The 12,677-nt window shown below is 41.0% G+C and overlaps 1 protein-coding gene across 9 annotated transcripts in view; it reads left to right on the top strand.

The window, feature by feature from the left end:
• The window catches only part of slc2a9l2 (solute carrier family 2 member 9, like 2), a 266,419-nt gene that overhangs the window by 77,531 nt on the left and 176,211 nt on the right, over positions 1 to 12,677 (top strand). For 8 of the 9 annotated variants that reach the window (XM_034083015.2, XM_071203082.1, XM_034083016.2 and 5 more), the window contains one exon: positions 8,789 to 8,890. In XM_034083015.2, the coding sequence (XP_033938906.1) occupies positions 8,789 to 8,890 (102 nt within the window). The remainder of the gene's footprint in view (positions 1 to 8,788; positions 8,891 to 12,677) is intronic. The other variant, XM_034083021.2, reaches the window with a different exon arrangement.

Genomic DNA, 12,677 nt, shown 5'->3' with positions numbered 1-12,677 from the left:
AGCATTTTGGTTAAAGCTGCGCATGCGCTATGAGCGCACATACGGGTACTTCTCAGGCATGCCGGGTAATCTGTGACGTTTCTCTCTCTCAAAAGTTGGGCCATTTTATCATCATGCGCTAATGAGCAACTCTCATAGGAATGAATGAGGCCCCGCCTCCCACGCTGTATCCAGTTCTTATTATCCATCCATGCGCCACACACTAGGCTTGTTTGAGAGAAGCGAGACCTGCGCAGTTGCGATCAACGTCTTGCTAGTGCGTTGCATGATGGTTAGTCATTTTGTCCGACTTGCTCTGGAGGCTCGCCTACATGAGACGTTGAAATCTCGCGGGACAAAGACGCCCGCAGCCTTGAGAGCGAGGCGCGGCGCGGCGAGGCGCGGCGAGGCGCGGCGCGGTTCCTCTCCACAGGCCTGCGGAAGCGAAATGCTTGATGGGAAACGACTCGCTGGTATCTTGAGCTGAGCGCTCATTGGTGGTTTTTACCACGTGCTGCTGATGAAACTCTCCAATTGGCTGGCAAAAGTTTGTTGTTGTTTTGTGTCAGTTTTACGTCGCCACATCCATTCCCATTTTTCATCATTGTTCCACAATGTTTATCATCATGAAATTAATATCTATATATTTTATACTATACTTGCACTGCTTACCGTTTTCATACTTGATATTCTTAGCATATTCATACACACTGTTCATACTGCTCACAGGCTGATATCTAGTGTATTCATACCTCACTGTTTATTCATCATTCAATTCATTCTATATGTTATTCTGTACAGAGCAAGTCGGACAAAATGACTAACCATCATGCAACGCACTAGCAAGACGTTGATCGCAACTGCAACTTGCTTGTCTCAAACAAGCCTATTTTCTTCACTCCGCTGGGAAACTGCTCTCATGTCAAGAAGCATGAGATCAGTGCATGCACTGCATCGTCCAATCAGTGAGCGATACACAGTAAGGGGGCGGGGCGAGTGTCTGAGGATTTCATCGGAGGATGGTCTGGTGGTTCCTCGGTTATCGCTCCTCCATTATCGCTCCTCGCTCCTCGGTCCTCCGGCAGAAATAAGGCCATTGGGACGCTACTCAAGATGGCGCAGACAAATCAACTTCCGGTGAGACAGAGACTGAGGAGCGAGGAAATGAAAAATAAGAGAAGTGAGAAGGGCTCCCTGACTAATCACAGGTTGGAATGGGCATCACGTGGACCTCATCTGATTGGTCAATCCCTCAATTTTTTTCACCAAGGGAAGCCTTGGCTAGCCTCCTCTTGCAACAGAGAGTGCAATCTACTGTTTCACCATAACATCTAGAGGGGCGCTGTTTCACTCTTTGTAAAATACTCAATGAGAATGGGGGAGAGACGGGCCGGCAGCAACACACAACAAAGAATTTCCGAAACTAAACGAAGTGTTTTTATTTATTTATTAAAATGATAACTACAATCCGAAAAAACAGGGGAAGCCTGGCTTCCCTTGGCCTCCAGGAGAAAACGCCACTGTTTGTCACCCTGTTAGACATGCTTTTGTTATTTGGGTGTTATGTCATACCACATCCCTCATCCTGTTCCAGTCCCGCCTCAAAACCCACCTCTTCAATTCTGTATATCCATAAGCCCCCCCCCTCTCAACCAACTTCCTCCTGACTGCTTTTCTGTTTTGTTTTGTTTTGTTTCTTTTTTGTATTGTTTTGTTTGTCTACCCTCCCTCCCAAATGTAAAGCGTCTTTGGGTTCAAGAAAAGCGCTATAGAAATATAATTTATTATTATACTTTAACCCAAATATGTTATTAGACATGCAGGATGTCATTGTGAGGAAGCGACAGCTGACTACATTGTTATGGTCAAACACAGACGTCTGTGCTGTTATCCAAAATCCTATTTGAGCTTTTTACCTGCCGCTCAAATAGAGGCAATATTTACTCTGCTAAAATTTCTTATTCATGTTTTAAGAAAGAAAAACTAAATGTAAGATAACATTTGCCAGGTTTATAACAATTATTGAGTGATGTTAAGTGATACAAATGAAATAGAACAGTAGGGACTCAGTTCGGGAAAGTTATAGTACTACAAAGTGAAACCAATTAAAATAAAGACAAACAAAAGTCTTTGATCATTAACTTTAATTACATTTTTACACATGCCTATATCCTGGTGATCATAAATCATTATTTATTCAGAATTCCCTGCTTGTGTCCACATTGTGTTAATACGATTTATTACAAATATTTTCACACAGAAACATCAATAGAGGAAAATCACTTTGCGTAGTCGATTTGTTACACAGTGAATTAAAGACCGATTTGAAAAATTTAAATTCCAAAATAGATCGAGAAAATAGCCTTGTTACAAAAAATCAGGCCATTTGCACCAACACAACCAAAGTTATTGCAAAATGAAAAGTGAAAAATGACCCATATGGACAAAAACGTCCACAGTGATACCGGAGGGTTAAGAAACATGTTTATTAGGTTCTATTTATGTGTTACAGATAACTTTTCTGATAATATGAACTGTACATCACTCACTTGATCTCCTTTCCTCTCTACCGCTGGCTACATAAACATTAGAGCTATCACTTTGATCACGCTGCCAGGGCAATGTCAGTTTTATCAACAGCCTACTAGTGACCAGCAATAAACCTCACCTCAAAGATAACACATTTCCTGATTTCCAAAGTACGATCCTCCAGGATGAAGTTCTTAACGAAGTATGAAAATGTATCCAGTTACTGCCATCTTAAGAATCAGACAGACGCAGCAACACTATTGAATTACAGTAGGTGTTGTGGACTAATGAACTGTCTGCATTTAAACCAGTTTAACTATTGTGCAGAAGGTTTCAGTTAGTAACTACATTCATATATGTCAAAGTCAACTTTAATGTCAATCTTTCAGTTTGTGTGTACAGACAGAGAGATCGAAATGACGCTTCCAACAATCCCGAATACAAAAATAAAATGATACAATATACAGATATGTATATCCTATATACACAATGAACAGACACATTTACACATACTGTATGCACACATTAAGATGCAAAACACAACAATCAATATATACAAAATAACAGTCACTTCAATATCAATGTCATGCATAGTTATTCAAGTTATACAAGGTGTAGTTAGTTATACTAATTATCGGCCATGCCATATGCAGCCGCTCGGGGTTAAGTGCCCAAGGATACATCGACATGTTGACAGTAGAAGCTGGAATCGAACTATCAACTTTCTAATTGTGCGACGACCGCTCCACCTCACAGCCGCAGTCACCCAAGGTTATACTTGAGTTCAACTTTTTTCAGTCCAAAGCTATGTTGCACCATCAATCAGTTACGCCATCTCATCAAATCCAGATGTTTAGCTTCTCTTCACGCATCAACCTCACTGCTGGCGTTTAGACAGCTGCACCTCCACCTTAAGATCCCCAATATCACCATGGAGTGAAATCTTTAAAGATTTTCAATGTCTTGTATCTCGTGCACACGTCAATTCATGTTTTTTAAGCCAAAATAAGTCTCTCCTGATTGAAATATTTTGGTTTGACAACTTTGGACTCAATCAAAGGTATACAAATGATCTGTCTTCACATATCAGTTTCTGGCTGTGAAACTCCCTAAAGCTACTAGATATCTGAACTACCACTCTAAACCTAATCACACACCTAAAGGCTATTCTCTGTGATCTTCTTTTGAAATGTATATTTATTCTCTAGCGTCCTTTGAGCATCCCCTGAAAAAGTTATGAGGCCCGGATAAGATTATCTAAATATGACCCGTTTGTGTATGGCTGGCTTTGAGTTACAATACTTTGAGGGCAATATGTGGGTGTATTGTGGCAAATCTTTTGTGCATACAGTATATGATTACAATTAATTGTTTTGTGTCTAATTTAGAGTCTGCTCGATTATGAACAGATGAAAGGGTTCAGTTTACCAATTTGTTTCATATCAATCAGTGAGTACAGATTTCAAACACTGGCAAATACTGAGCCAGCGCCTCTTACATGTATCCATAATGAGCTCAGTCCTACAAAGCAAAAGCATTTATTTCATCACTTCATACACCTTTCAAATTGATGCATTTTGAATAGCCTAAAAATGCCATAGACTTGCTCCAACCTCCTTTTTCTGTAAGATCACGCTTCAATACAACTTATTCTGGAATCAATTATTATGCAAAACGTGTGTGGAGATATTTAGTTGAATATGCCTCCTTTGATGGGACCCGAGGAAAAAAGTGTCTTCCAATTTCCTTTTTTGTGTGATTTCGTACCTATTTAGGGTTAAAAAAACATCTTGCAATTTAGACTTTTTTTATTTTATTTTATTTTATTTTAAAATGTTACAGTATGTCCACTGTAGAGGACGTCGGGACCATATTAGTTTGAAAAGACAGACACAATTAACAGATGGACTATAATACATTCACCTTTATTTAAAACATGAATAAGTAATTGATCTGAACATTGCTGTTTATTTGGTCACTATAAAACTAGTTTGGTTTTTGGTGAATCTTTCCAGATCTTCAAAGACTTTGTAGTCAAAGTAGTGGGAAAAGTACCTCATTGACTCCAGTCAGCACGGGCTGTAGGGTCATCTTGACTAATTTTATGGATGTGGTCTCCATTTGACCTGCTCATAGAAACAAAGCTGCATTCCTGAGGCAATTCAAATTTTTCATGGCTCCACTTAAAATAAAAACAACAATAAGACATACGTGCTACTCTTGGCCCACAGGGGGCCATGTCTTTCCAGCTCGTCCCTATCTGTCTCTATGTATCCATCTGTGCGCTCATGGAGCCTCCTGCATCTTTCCCCACCTTCTTCTTGACCCTCTTCTATCCCAGGTGTGAAAGCCTCATCTCTCTCATCATCTGAGAGCTCAAAATCTTAATCTCCCTGAACTTTCTGGTACAGAAAATGTCTGCTTCAGTTCCGTCTCCTGCAACAATATTGAGTCATAAAGTCCATGAAGATAGTCCTGACGTCCACTAGAATGGACATTTATAAAAGGGCTGTTATTTGAAAACTTGAATTATTGAATTGCTTTCAGAACTAATTGTATAGTTCCTCACATGTTAATAAACAAGGACATATATGATTTTCATGGTAAAAATGACAATTATTCAACAATATTTGACTTCTCCTGCTTCTATACAATTTAGTTTTTCGTATGCCAACCATTTTGGATGAAAAGAAAGAGGAACTTTCCAGCATGCAATTTTAACCAATGACATATCACTGTAAAGACCAGGATGTCCTCTGTATAGTACATCAGGGATTGATAGAGTAGCTCAAAAGAGTAAAAGGAGATGCATGTTAACAAAATGTCCACGACAGTGGACATTTTCAATGGGCTGGGTCCCAGGAGGATATGCAAATAGGAAAGGAGGACTATACTGGGGAAGAACTCTGCTGAGACACGAGTGCATATTGCAAGCATAATATTATAAGTGAGTTATGTAACACACGGTCTACATGTGTTTTGTAGACTTGGAGAAGGCGTATGACCGAGTTCCCAGGGAGTTACTGTGGGAGGTGCTGCGGGAGTATGGGGTGAGCGGTTCTCTACTCAGGGCCATCCAATCTCTGTACTCCCAAAGCGAGAGCTGTGTCCGGGTCCTCGGCAGTAAGTCGGACCCATTTCCGGTGAGGGTTGGCCTCCGCCTGGGCTGCGCTTTGTCACCAATCCTGTTTGTAATATACATGGATAGGATTTCGAGGCGTAGTCGTGGGGGAGGGGGTCTACAGTTCGGTGGACTAAGGATTGCACCACTGCTTTTTGCAGATGATGTGGTTCTGATGGCTTCATCGGTCTGCGACCTTCAGCACTCACTGGATCGGTTCGCAACCGAGTGTGAAGCGGCTGGGATGAGGATCAGCACCTCCAAATCTGAGGCCATGGTTCTCAGCAGGAAACCGATGGACTGTCCACTTCAAGTAGGGAATGAGTCCTTACCCCAAGTGAAGGAGTTCAAGTATCTCGGTACTGCAGTCGCTTTACCGCACCGTTGTGATGAAAAGGGAGCTGAGCCAGAAGGCAAAGCTCTCTGTCTACCGGGCCATTTTCGTTAACCCTCACCTATGGTCATGAAGGATGGGTCATGACCGAAAGAACGAAATCGTGGATACAAGCGGCCGAGATGGGTTTCCTCCGCCGGGTGGCTGGTGTCTCCCTTAGAGATAAGGTGAGAAGTTCAGTCATCCGGGAGGGACTCGGAGTTGAACCGCTCCTCCTTCGCGTCGAAAGGAGCCAGTTGAGGTGGTTCGGGCACCTAGTTAGGATGCCACCTGGGCGCCTCCCTAGGGAGGTGTTCCAGGCACGTCCAGCTGGGAAGAGACCAAGGGGTAGACCTAGGACCAGGTGGAGGGATTATATCTCTTCGCTGGCCTGGGAGCGCCTTGGGATCCCCCAGTCAGAGCTGGTTGATGTCGCCAGGGAAAAGAAAGTTTGGGGCTCTCTGCTGGAACTGCTACCCCCGCGACCCGACCACGGATAAGCGGGAGAAGAAGGATGGATGGATGGACCTTCTCTGTAGCACTACTCTCAAGGCACTAACTTTGAATGTGTCTTCCAAGTTACTCACTGTTATGATTAGTACAGACACCCTGCAAAAATAAGTTTTACGAAGTTACAGGCTGAACACCTCTGTTTGGCCTTGGAGCCACTACATGCTATTTTTACTCAGATGTTTCCTTTTACCTTGATTATTCATTTAACAGATATACAATCACATTTTTTTTAAAGTTACATGGAGTAAAGGCCACTAGCTAAACTGGCATGCTTACATAGCCTTTAATGACTTATTTAGTAATTTACAACATTATATTTAATGACTTAATGCTGATGGAAATATCATCCGATCATAAATTTGAATAAGTGGACAGGGAGACACTTTCAATTAACTGTACTTTCTTCGACTTTGCTACACAACATTAAAGCAGATAACATATTGTGCGCATCACTGTGTGCTCTAATCCTTAACCTTGAAACCTTTAGAAGTGATGGGCTGACATTGCCATCCCCATAAAAAGGCAAGGAGTGGTAGAAGGCTGTCAATAAAACTGAAAAATTAGTAATCTGTGAAAAGAGAATTAAAAACCTAGTTTTCTTTAACATCCAGCAGAGGGCGACTCTACTGATGGCAAAAATAAATCTGATTGTATAGAAGTCTATGAGAAAATGACCCGACATTATTCACTTTAATTCTTACCTTAGAAACATTTTCCCAATTAGTTTTTTGGCTTCTTTACTCAGTTTCAAGTCTTCTTCAATACAGCATAGTAATCTCTTTGTAAGTTTTGCCATCATGAGTCCCATCCCTCCCCTCTCTCTCCTGCCCCCACTGGACTATAACTCCCCACACACACTCAGACACTCAATCCAGCACAATAACTTTTTTTTACACTGCTATGGACAATCTGCAATAAATGCACATTCTATGGACAATCTTGCACCAAAGATATTGATATTGAAGCGAATGCTACTGTTATTTTGTATACTATTTTGTATATATTGATTGTTGTGTTTTATATCTTAATGTGTGCATAATGTGTAAATGTGTCTGTTGATTGTTTATATAATGATATACATATCTGTATATTGTATCATTTTATATTCGGAATTGTTGGAAACGTCATTTCGATCTCTCTCTCTGTACACACAAACTGAAAGATTGACATTAAAGTTGACTTTGTGAAAGTTACAACATTTGGTCACCTAAACATTTCTTTCAGCGTTAAGTTTGACTTGGTGCCAACCTTTTGTGTCACTTATGATTCCAAAAAAACAAGATGGCTCTGGCTAAATGCAAACTCAAGGCTGTTTCGACAAAACAATGGGTCATGAAAACGGACTCTATACTGTCCATGCCCAGCACTTGGGTCATCAGCAAAATGCAAAAGTACAATGACCGAATTGATCTATAATTTGGAGATCATACTCCCCAGAGGACGATTCCCATTGTTTCTGGTCAGCTGTTAACGTGAAGTTTGTAATATCAGGCAAAGCTTTCAAACTCTACAAGACACATTTATATTGAATGGAAAAATGAGCATGAAAATCACAACGCATCCAATCTTCCCAACGTACAGTATGACCCTATTACATTAATTCTCCGCACTATCTTCTGGCCTAAATGTCAACATGCTCATGGGCTCTCATGATCTAATTGTCACAGTTCCATTACATGTTCATCCTCTCAAAGGATAAGGCTTGAATTTCATGACATTGAGGCCTTTTCTCGTTTCCGTGAGCCTTTATGGGTTTAGCTAAACAAGTAATGACGTTCCTCGAGTAGCAACATTTCCCTTATTATTTTTGCTCTGTCTTGCTCTTATGTACAATAGGTTTTAATTACCGCTTGTGGGCCTTAACACTTTTTCAGTCCTGCTATGATTAATTTTGTATACCTGCACTACCACAGCATAATTTAAATCTAATATTAGGCCTATGACTTGTTCACTCTCATTCATTTTTTATGCAGCACGTGCAGTTCATTTCTCACTCAATTACAGGGCTCATATAACCGCTGCATTTTCATTCAATGGTCTTTCTTTGCTCAGCCAATGTCAATCCTTGCACACATGTTGTTAAAGCAGTGGCATTCTCAAGGGAATATCTCAGTTTATTCTGGACTGGATACCAAGGCCTTTTCGAAGCGTCCTCTGCTGGATTCCCTTGTTTTTGTTCCGAACTTGACATTTATCAAAAACAATGTGTCTGACATGGCCTCTTACATGTTCATGTTTGTATTCTCAGTGTGTTTTGTGTGCTCTCTCTCCAGCAGCCAGTCACAGCGTGTCTGTTCAGCGCAGCCTTCTTCGGGGCCCTGGGGTCATCTTTCATTTACGGCTACAACCTCTCCGTGGTCAACGCTCCTGCTTTGGTGAGTCAAACTGTTGCCTGCTTGCTTAGAAGCAACATGGTTTCACTCCCTTTGTTTGTACTAGTAGATGTGGGGGAAAATTCTGAAGCAATTGGAGTCAGGACTCAGAGAGAGACACAAGGAGAGCTGGAGCTTTGATGGCAAACACTGACGTTTTTTTTGGAGCTTCGGCAGGAGAATTCACAAGACATGTCACGGGCCACAAGTTGAACACACAGTTGAGATGCCACAATCAATTCTGAAGAACCCTCCTGTAGCTCGAGGTTTTAACTAGTTCAGAGTGTAATAATCAACATTCTTCAATAGATAGACTAAACAGCTGAGGACACTGAATCACATTTGTTGTCGCTTATGGCTCAGGGTCATCTGCACCCCGAGAAGGATGTGTTCCATCTTCCAGGTGTCCCATAACAATATCTCTAACCGGGAATTGCTCGGTCATAAACTGGTAACAACAACAAAATGCTAGGGCAGCCCCTCCTTAAAGGAGATAACGGCTGCTCAAGGCTGGGCCTCTGCGTCAGAGGGCGAAGGAGGACATGCAGGGCAAATTATTCCCCAACTGTAGAAATCAATGAACATTTATTTTGTTGATAGTTATCTTGTTTATGGTTGCACCATCTCTCACAGTTTTTCAAACACACATTAAACAAAAACCAATAAGACCAAAGGCATCAGTTTTATTACAGGGGCCTTATTATGCTTTTTTTGGGTTTTCTCCTTTTTGCAGTGTGTTTCCCTGCCTGAAACACCTCGATTTTACTCCTTTGTTTACTTCCGTAACATAATGCAATCATAATGTAACACTCGCACTTCTATTGGATAGTGCTCCAACACGCTTTATGTTATAGGGTCAGAAAAATAAATATAGACAGGCATGGAGACAATTAGCACAAATAACATTGCTTGTACTACACTACAAACATTTTTCATAGACCGTAAAAACTGAAACTACTTTTCTTTAATAGCTTCAATATACGTGACCAGTGAAGCATGGCCACGAAATTACTTGTTATGAGGACATCGGAAGCCAACCAGGTATATTAAACCTCTTAAACCCCACGGACCCGCCGAAGGGGCCAACATCACAACATCTGCAAGCAAAAGTGTCTGAGGGCTTCTTAAGATTTAATAAACTATGAATGTTTCATATCTATGTAACGGGAAGAAACTCAGCTAACTGATTTTTTTTTTTTAAGTAATATTAAGGTCGTTAGCACAGAACTCTAGCTATACCGATCGATATACTTATTGGATCTGCACAAACAAGATTAGATAACATCCTGAGATTCCACAGATTATAGAAATATAAGGATCATCACTGAGCGATCAGAACTCGTGACAGGGGAAGCAAATACAGACAACACACAAGTAGCTTTAGGTAGCAAAACACGGAGATATGCTCACCTTAGCTGTTATTCTGATCAAAAGCAGGGTTGCCAACTCTCACGCATCTGGCGTGTGAGGTGTGACCGGTGTGACACACGCTTTCACTCTCAATCTCACGCTCTCACGCTGCCCAAACTATTCTCACGCCAAAAACAGGATGAACCGGTGATCGTTTTTGGTTGGTTATTTACAATGTTGAGTTGACAGCTGCTCAAGCTGTCGATCCGCTCCCTCCCAGCCCCCACCACTCTTAACAACGTTAACAGACAGCAAAGCAGTGGGAGCCAGTTGGTCAATCCCCGACCCGTATTGCGCATGCGCAGATCTAAGATCCAGTAGGTTTACAAAAAAGTAAAAGTCTGCTGCTTATTGTTCTACTAGGCCAAAATAGAGTCAAAGAGTATATGAGAGTGAGAGTTTGTTAATTAATATATTTGGCAGTTTGGAGTAAGTCTGTAGATTTGTTTGTGTGCGTGTGTTTCATCCTCTCACGATAATTAATTTAGTTTGATACATTTTCCCGGAAATTATTGCGATAAACGATAATATTGTCAGCACCGTTGTATGACCATTTTAGACCACTGACATAATAATAATTCAAGTACATCCTTTCAAACTACTAGTCACATCCTCATAAAAGTGGATGGCAATTTATCGAGTTCATTTTTATTTATCGTACGATAAGTCAATGAATTGCTTATTGCGACAGGCACACAATAAAACAGTGGAAACAAACATGTTTGACTTTCATTAGTGAATGAAACGTTGTGCCCTTTATAGTCGGTGTCCAATATTGTGTATTTGTATATATTGTATATATGCTAAGGTTCCGCTGCTGACACGATAGCAGTCATTTAGTGCGCATATGTGTAATTAAACCCATGATATCAAAATCTCACTCCAGCCAGGTACCCAAAGTTGGCAACCCTGTCAAAAATCGTGTTCAATGGTATTAAAACGAGAAAAAACGCGGCTGAAGGTTAATCCATAGGTTATAGCAATGTGTCTGTCACTTTGAAAAAAGTATTAGTTAGTCCATAATTCCATTTTTATGCAAAATTCGGAGAAGAAAAATTAGCTGCTAATGGTAGCCACCAGAGGCTAGCGCAGTTTCCGGGTTTTCTACGCGTCACTATCACTCCTTATTTGGTAACCTGTGTGTGTGTATGGGGAACTTTCCATCGATTCCATTGGCTCTGACGGTTAGAAAGAGATGTCAATCATCAAAATCGACCAAGGGGGGCCAGAGATATGGAAAATCCACCCAAATTATCCCAGAAGTGTTTTTTTGTTGCTAAATCTCTCTAAAAAGGTAAAATGTCACTTGTTTTGCATCAATCTTGATACAGGGCACTTATTATATGTTGCACTATGGATTCCTAAAGCTTTTAGTCTACTAACCCATCATCCAAGGGTAGTTTTCATGATAAGTAAAACATCTTTTTTGGACGGACACTATAATTTACAGTTTTTTCCTATGTTCAATCCAGAGGTTGCATGATCAAATGCAAAGCTTCCAAATATGCTACATTTTTATAGAAATGTTGTTTTTAAGACTGCCTGTATTTTTTATTTAATTTAAATCGAGATAATACACCCGAAAAAAAAGCTTTTTATTGATACAAAACTCGACCCAAAGCCGTCTGAATTTCTGACATGTCATTCCCAGCAGCCTCCGCGCGCGTGACGTAATTTTGTACAAACAGTCTCTGGGCCAAATATCCCGACTCGGCAGTCTCGTGCGCTGTTCACATGTCAGCGGTGTTTTTCGCTCATGACTGGTGCAGAAAACTCTGAATTATATCCGCGAAATCACGCAAAACATAGGTTATTGTTGTGCTTTCGGATATACGAACGGTGCGGGATCTGGGAGAATTTTTCATTCATTTCCCCAAGACAAAATCATCCGCCGAAACTGGATTATCTTAGTGAATCGTGTTGGCTGGCAGCCGACAAAATGGAGCAAGTTGTACTCTGACCACTTCGCGTCTGATGCATACGATGTTGATCCAGCAGACTTGACGTCTGTTGGTGGAGAAGCATTTAATGTACATCGGAGGCTGAAACCCGGAGCCGTCCCCTCCATATTTGAGCACAAAAAACAACCGAAAGAACGAAAGAGCTGGGCAATGCAGAAATGCCAAAGAATTGAGGTAAACAAATTTTGATTTGATTTGATTTCAAAGCGCACGGAGCACAGAGCGGACAGCAGATAGCGGAATTGCAGTTTTATTGCTTATAGATTATCAGAACATTTCAAAGGGGACACAGCCCCATTGGATATTAACCTATGGATTAACTACATCATCGTTTTTATTGTTTTAATGCCATTGAAGACCAGTTTACACCAGACAAAGAGGTAAGCCATGTTAGCCTAGCGCATTTTAGTACCTAGCGC

Source organism: Pseudochaenichthys georgianus, chromosome 5 (assembly GCF_902827115.2).
Source record: "Pseudochaenichthys georgianus chromosome 5, fPseGeo1.2, whole genome shotgun sequence".
NCBI lineage: Eukaryota > Metazoa > Chordata > Actinopteri > Perciformes > Channichthyidae > Pseudochaenichthys > Pseudochaenichthys georgianus.
The sequence above is the reverse complement of the archived record's forward strand: the minus strand, read 5'-3'. Positions and strand labels throughout refer to the sequence as shown.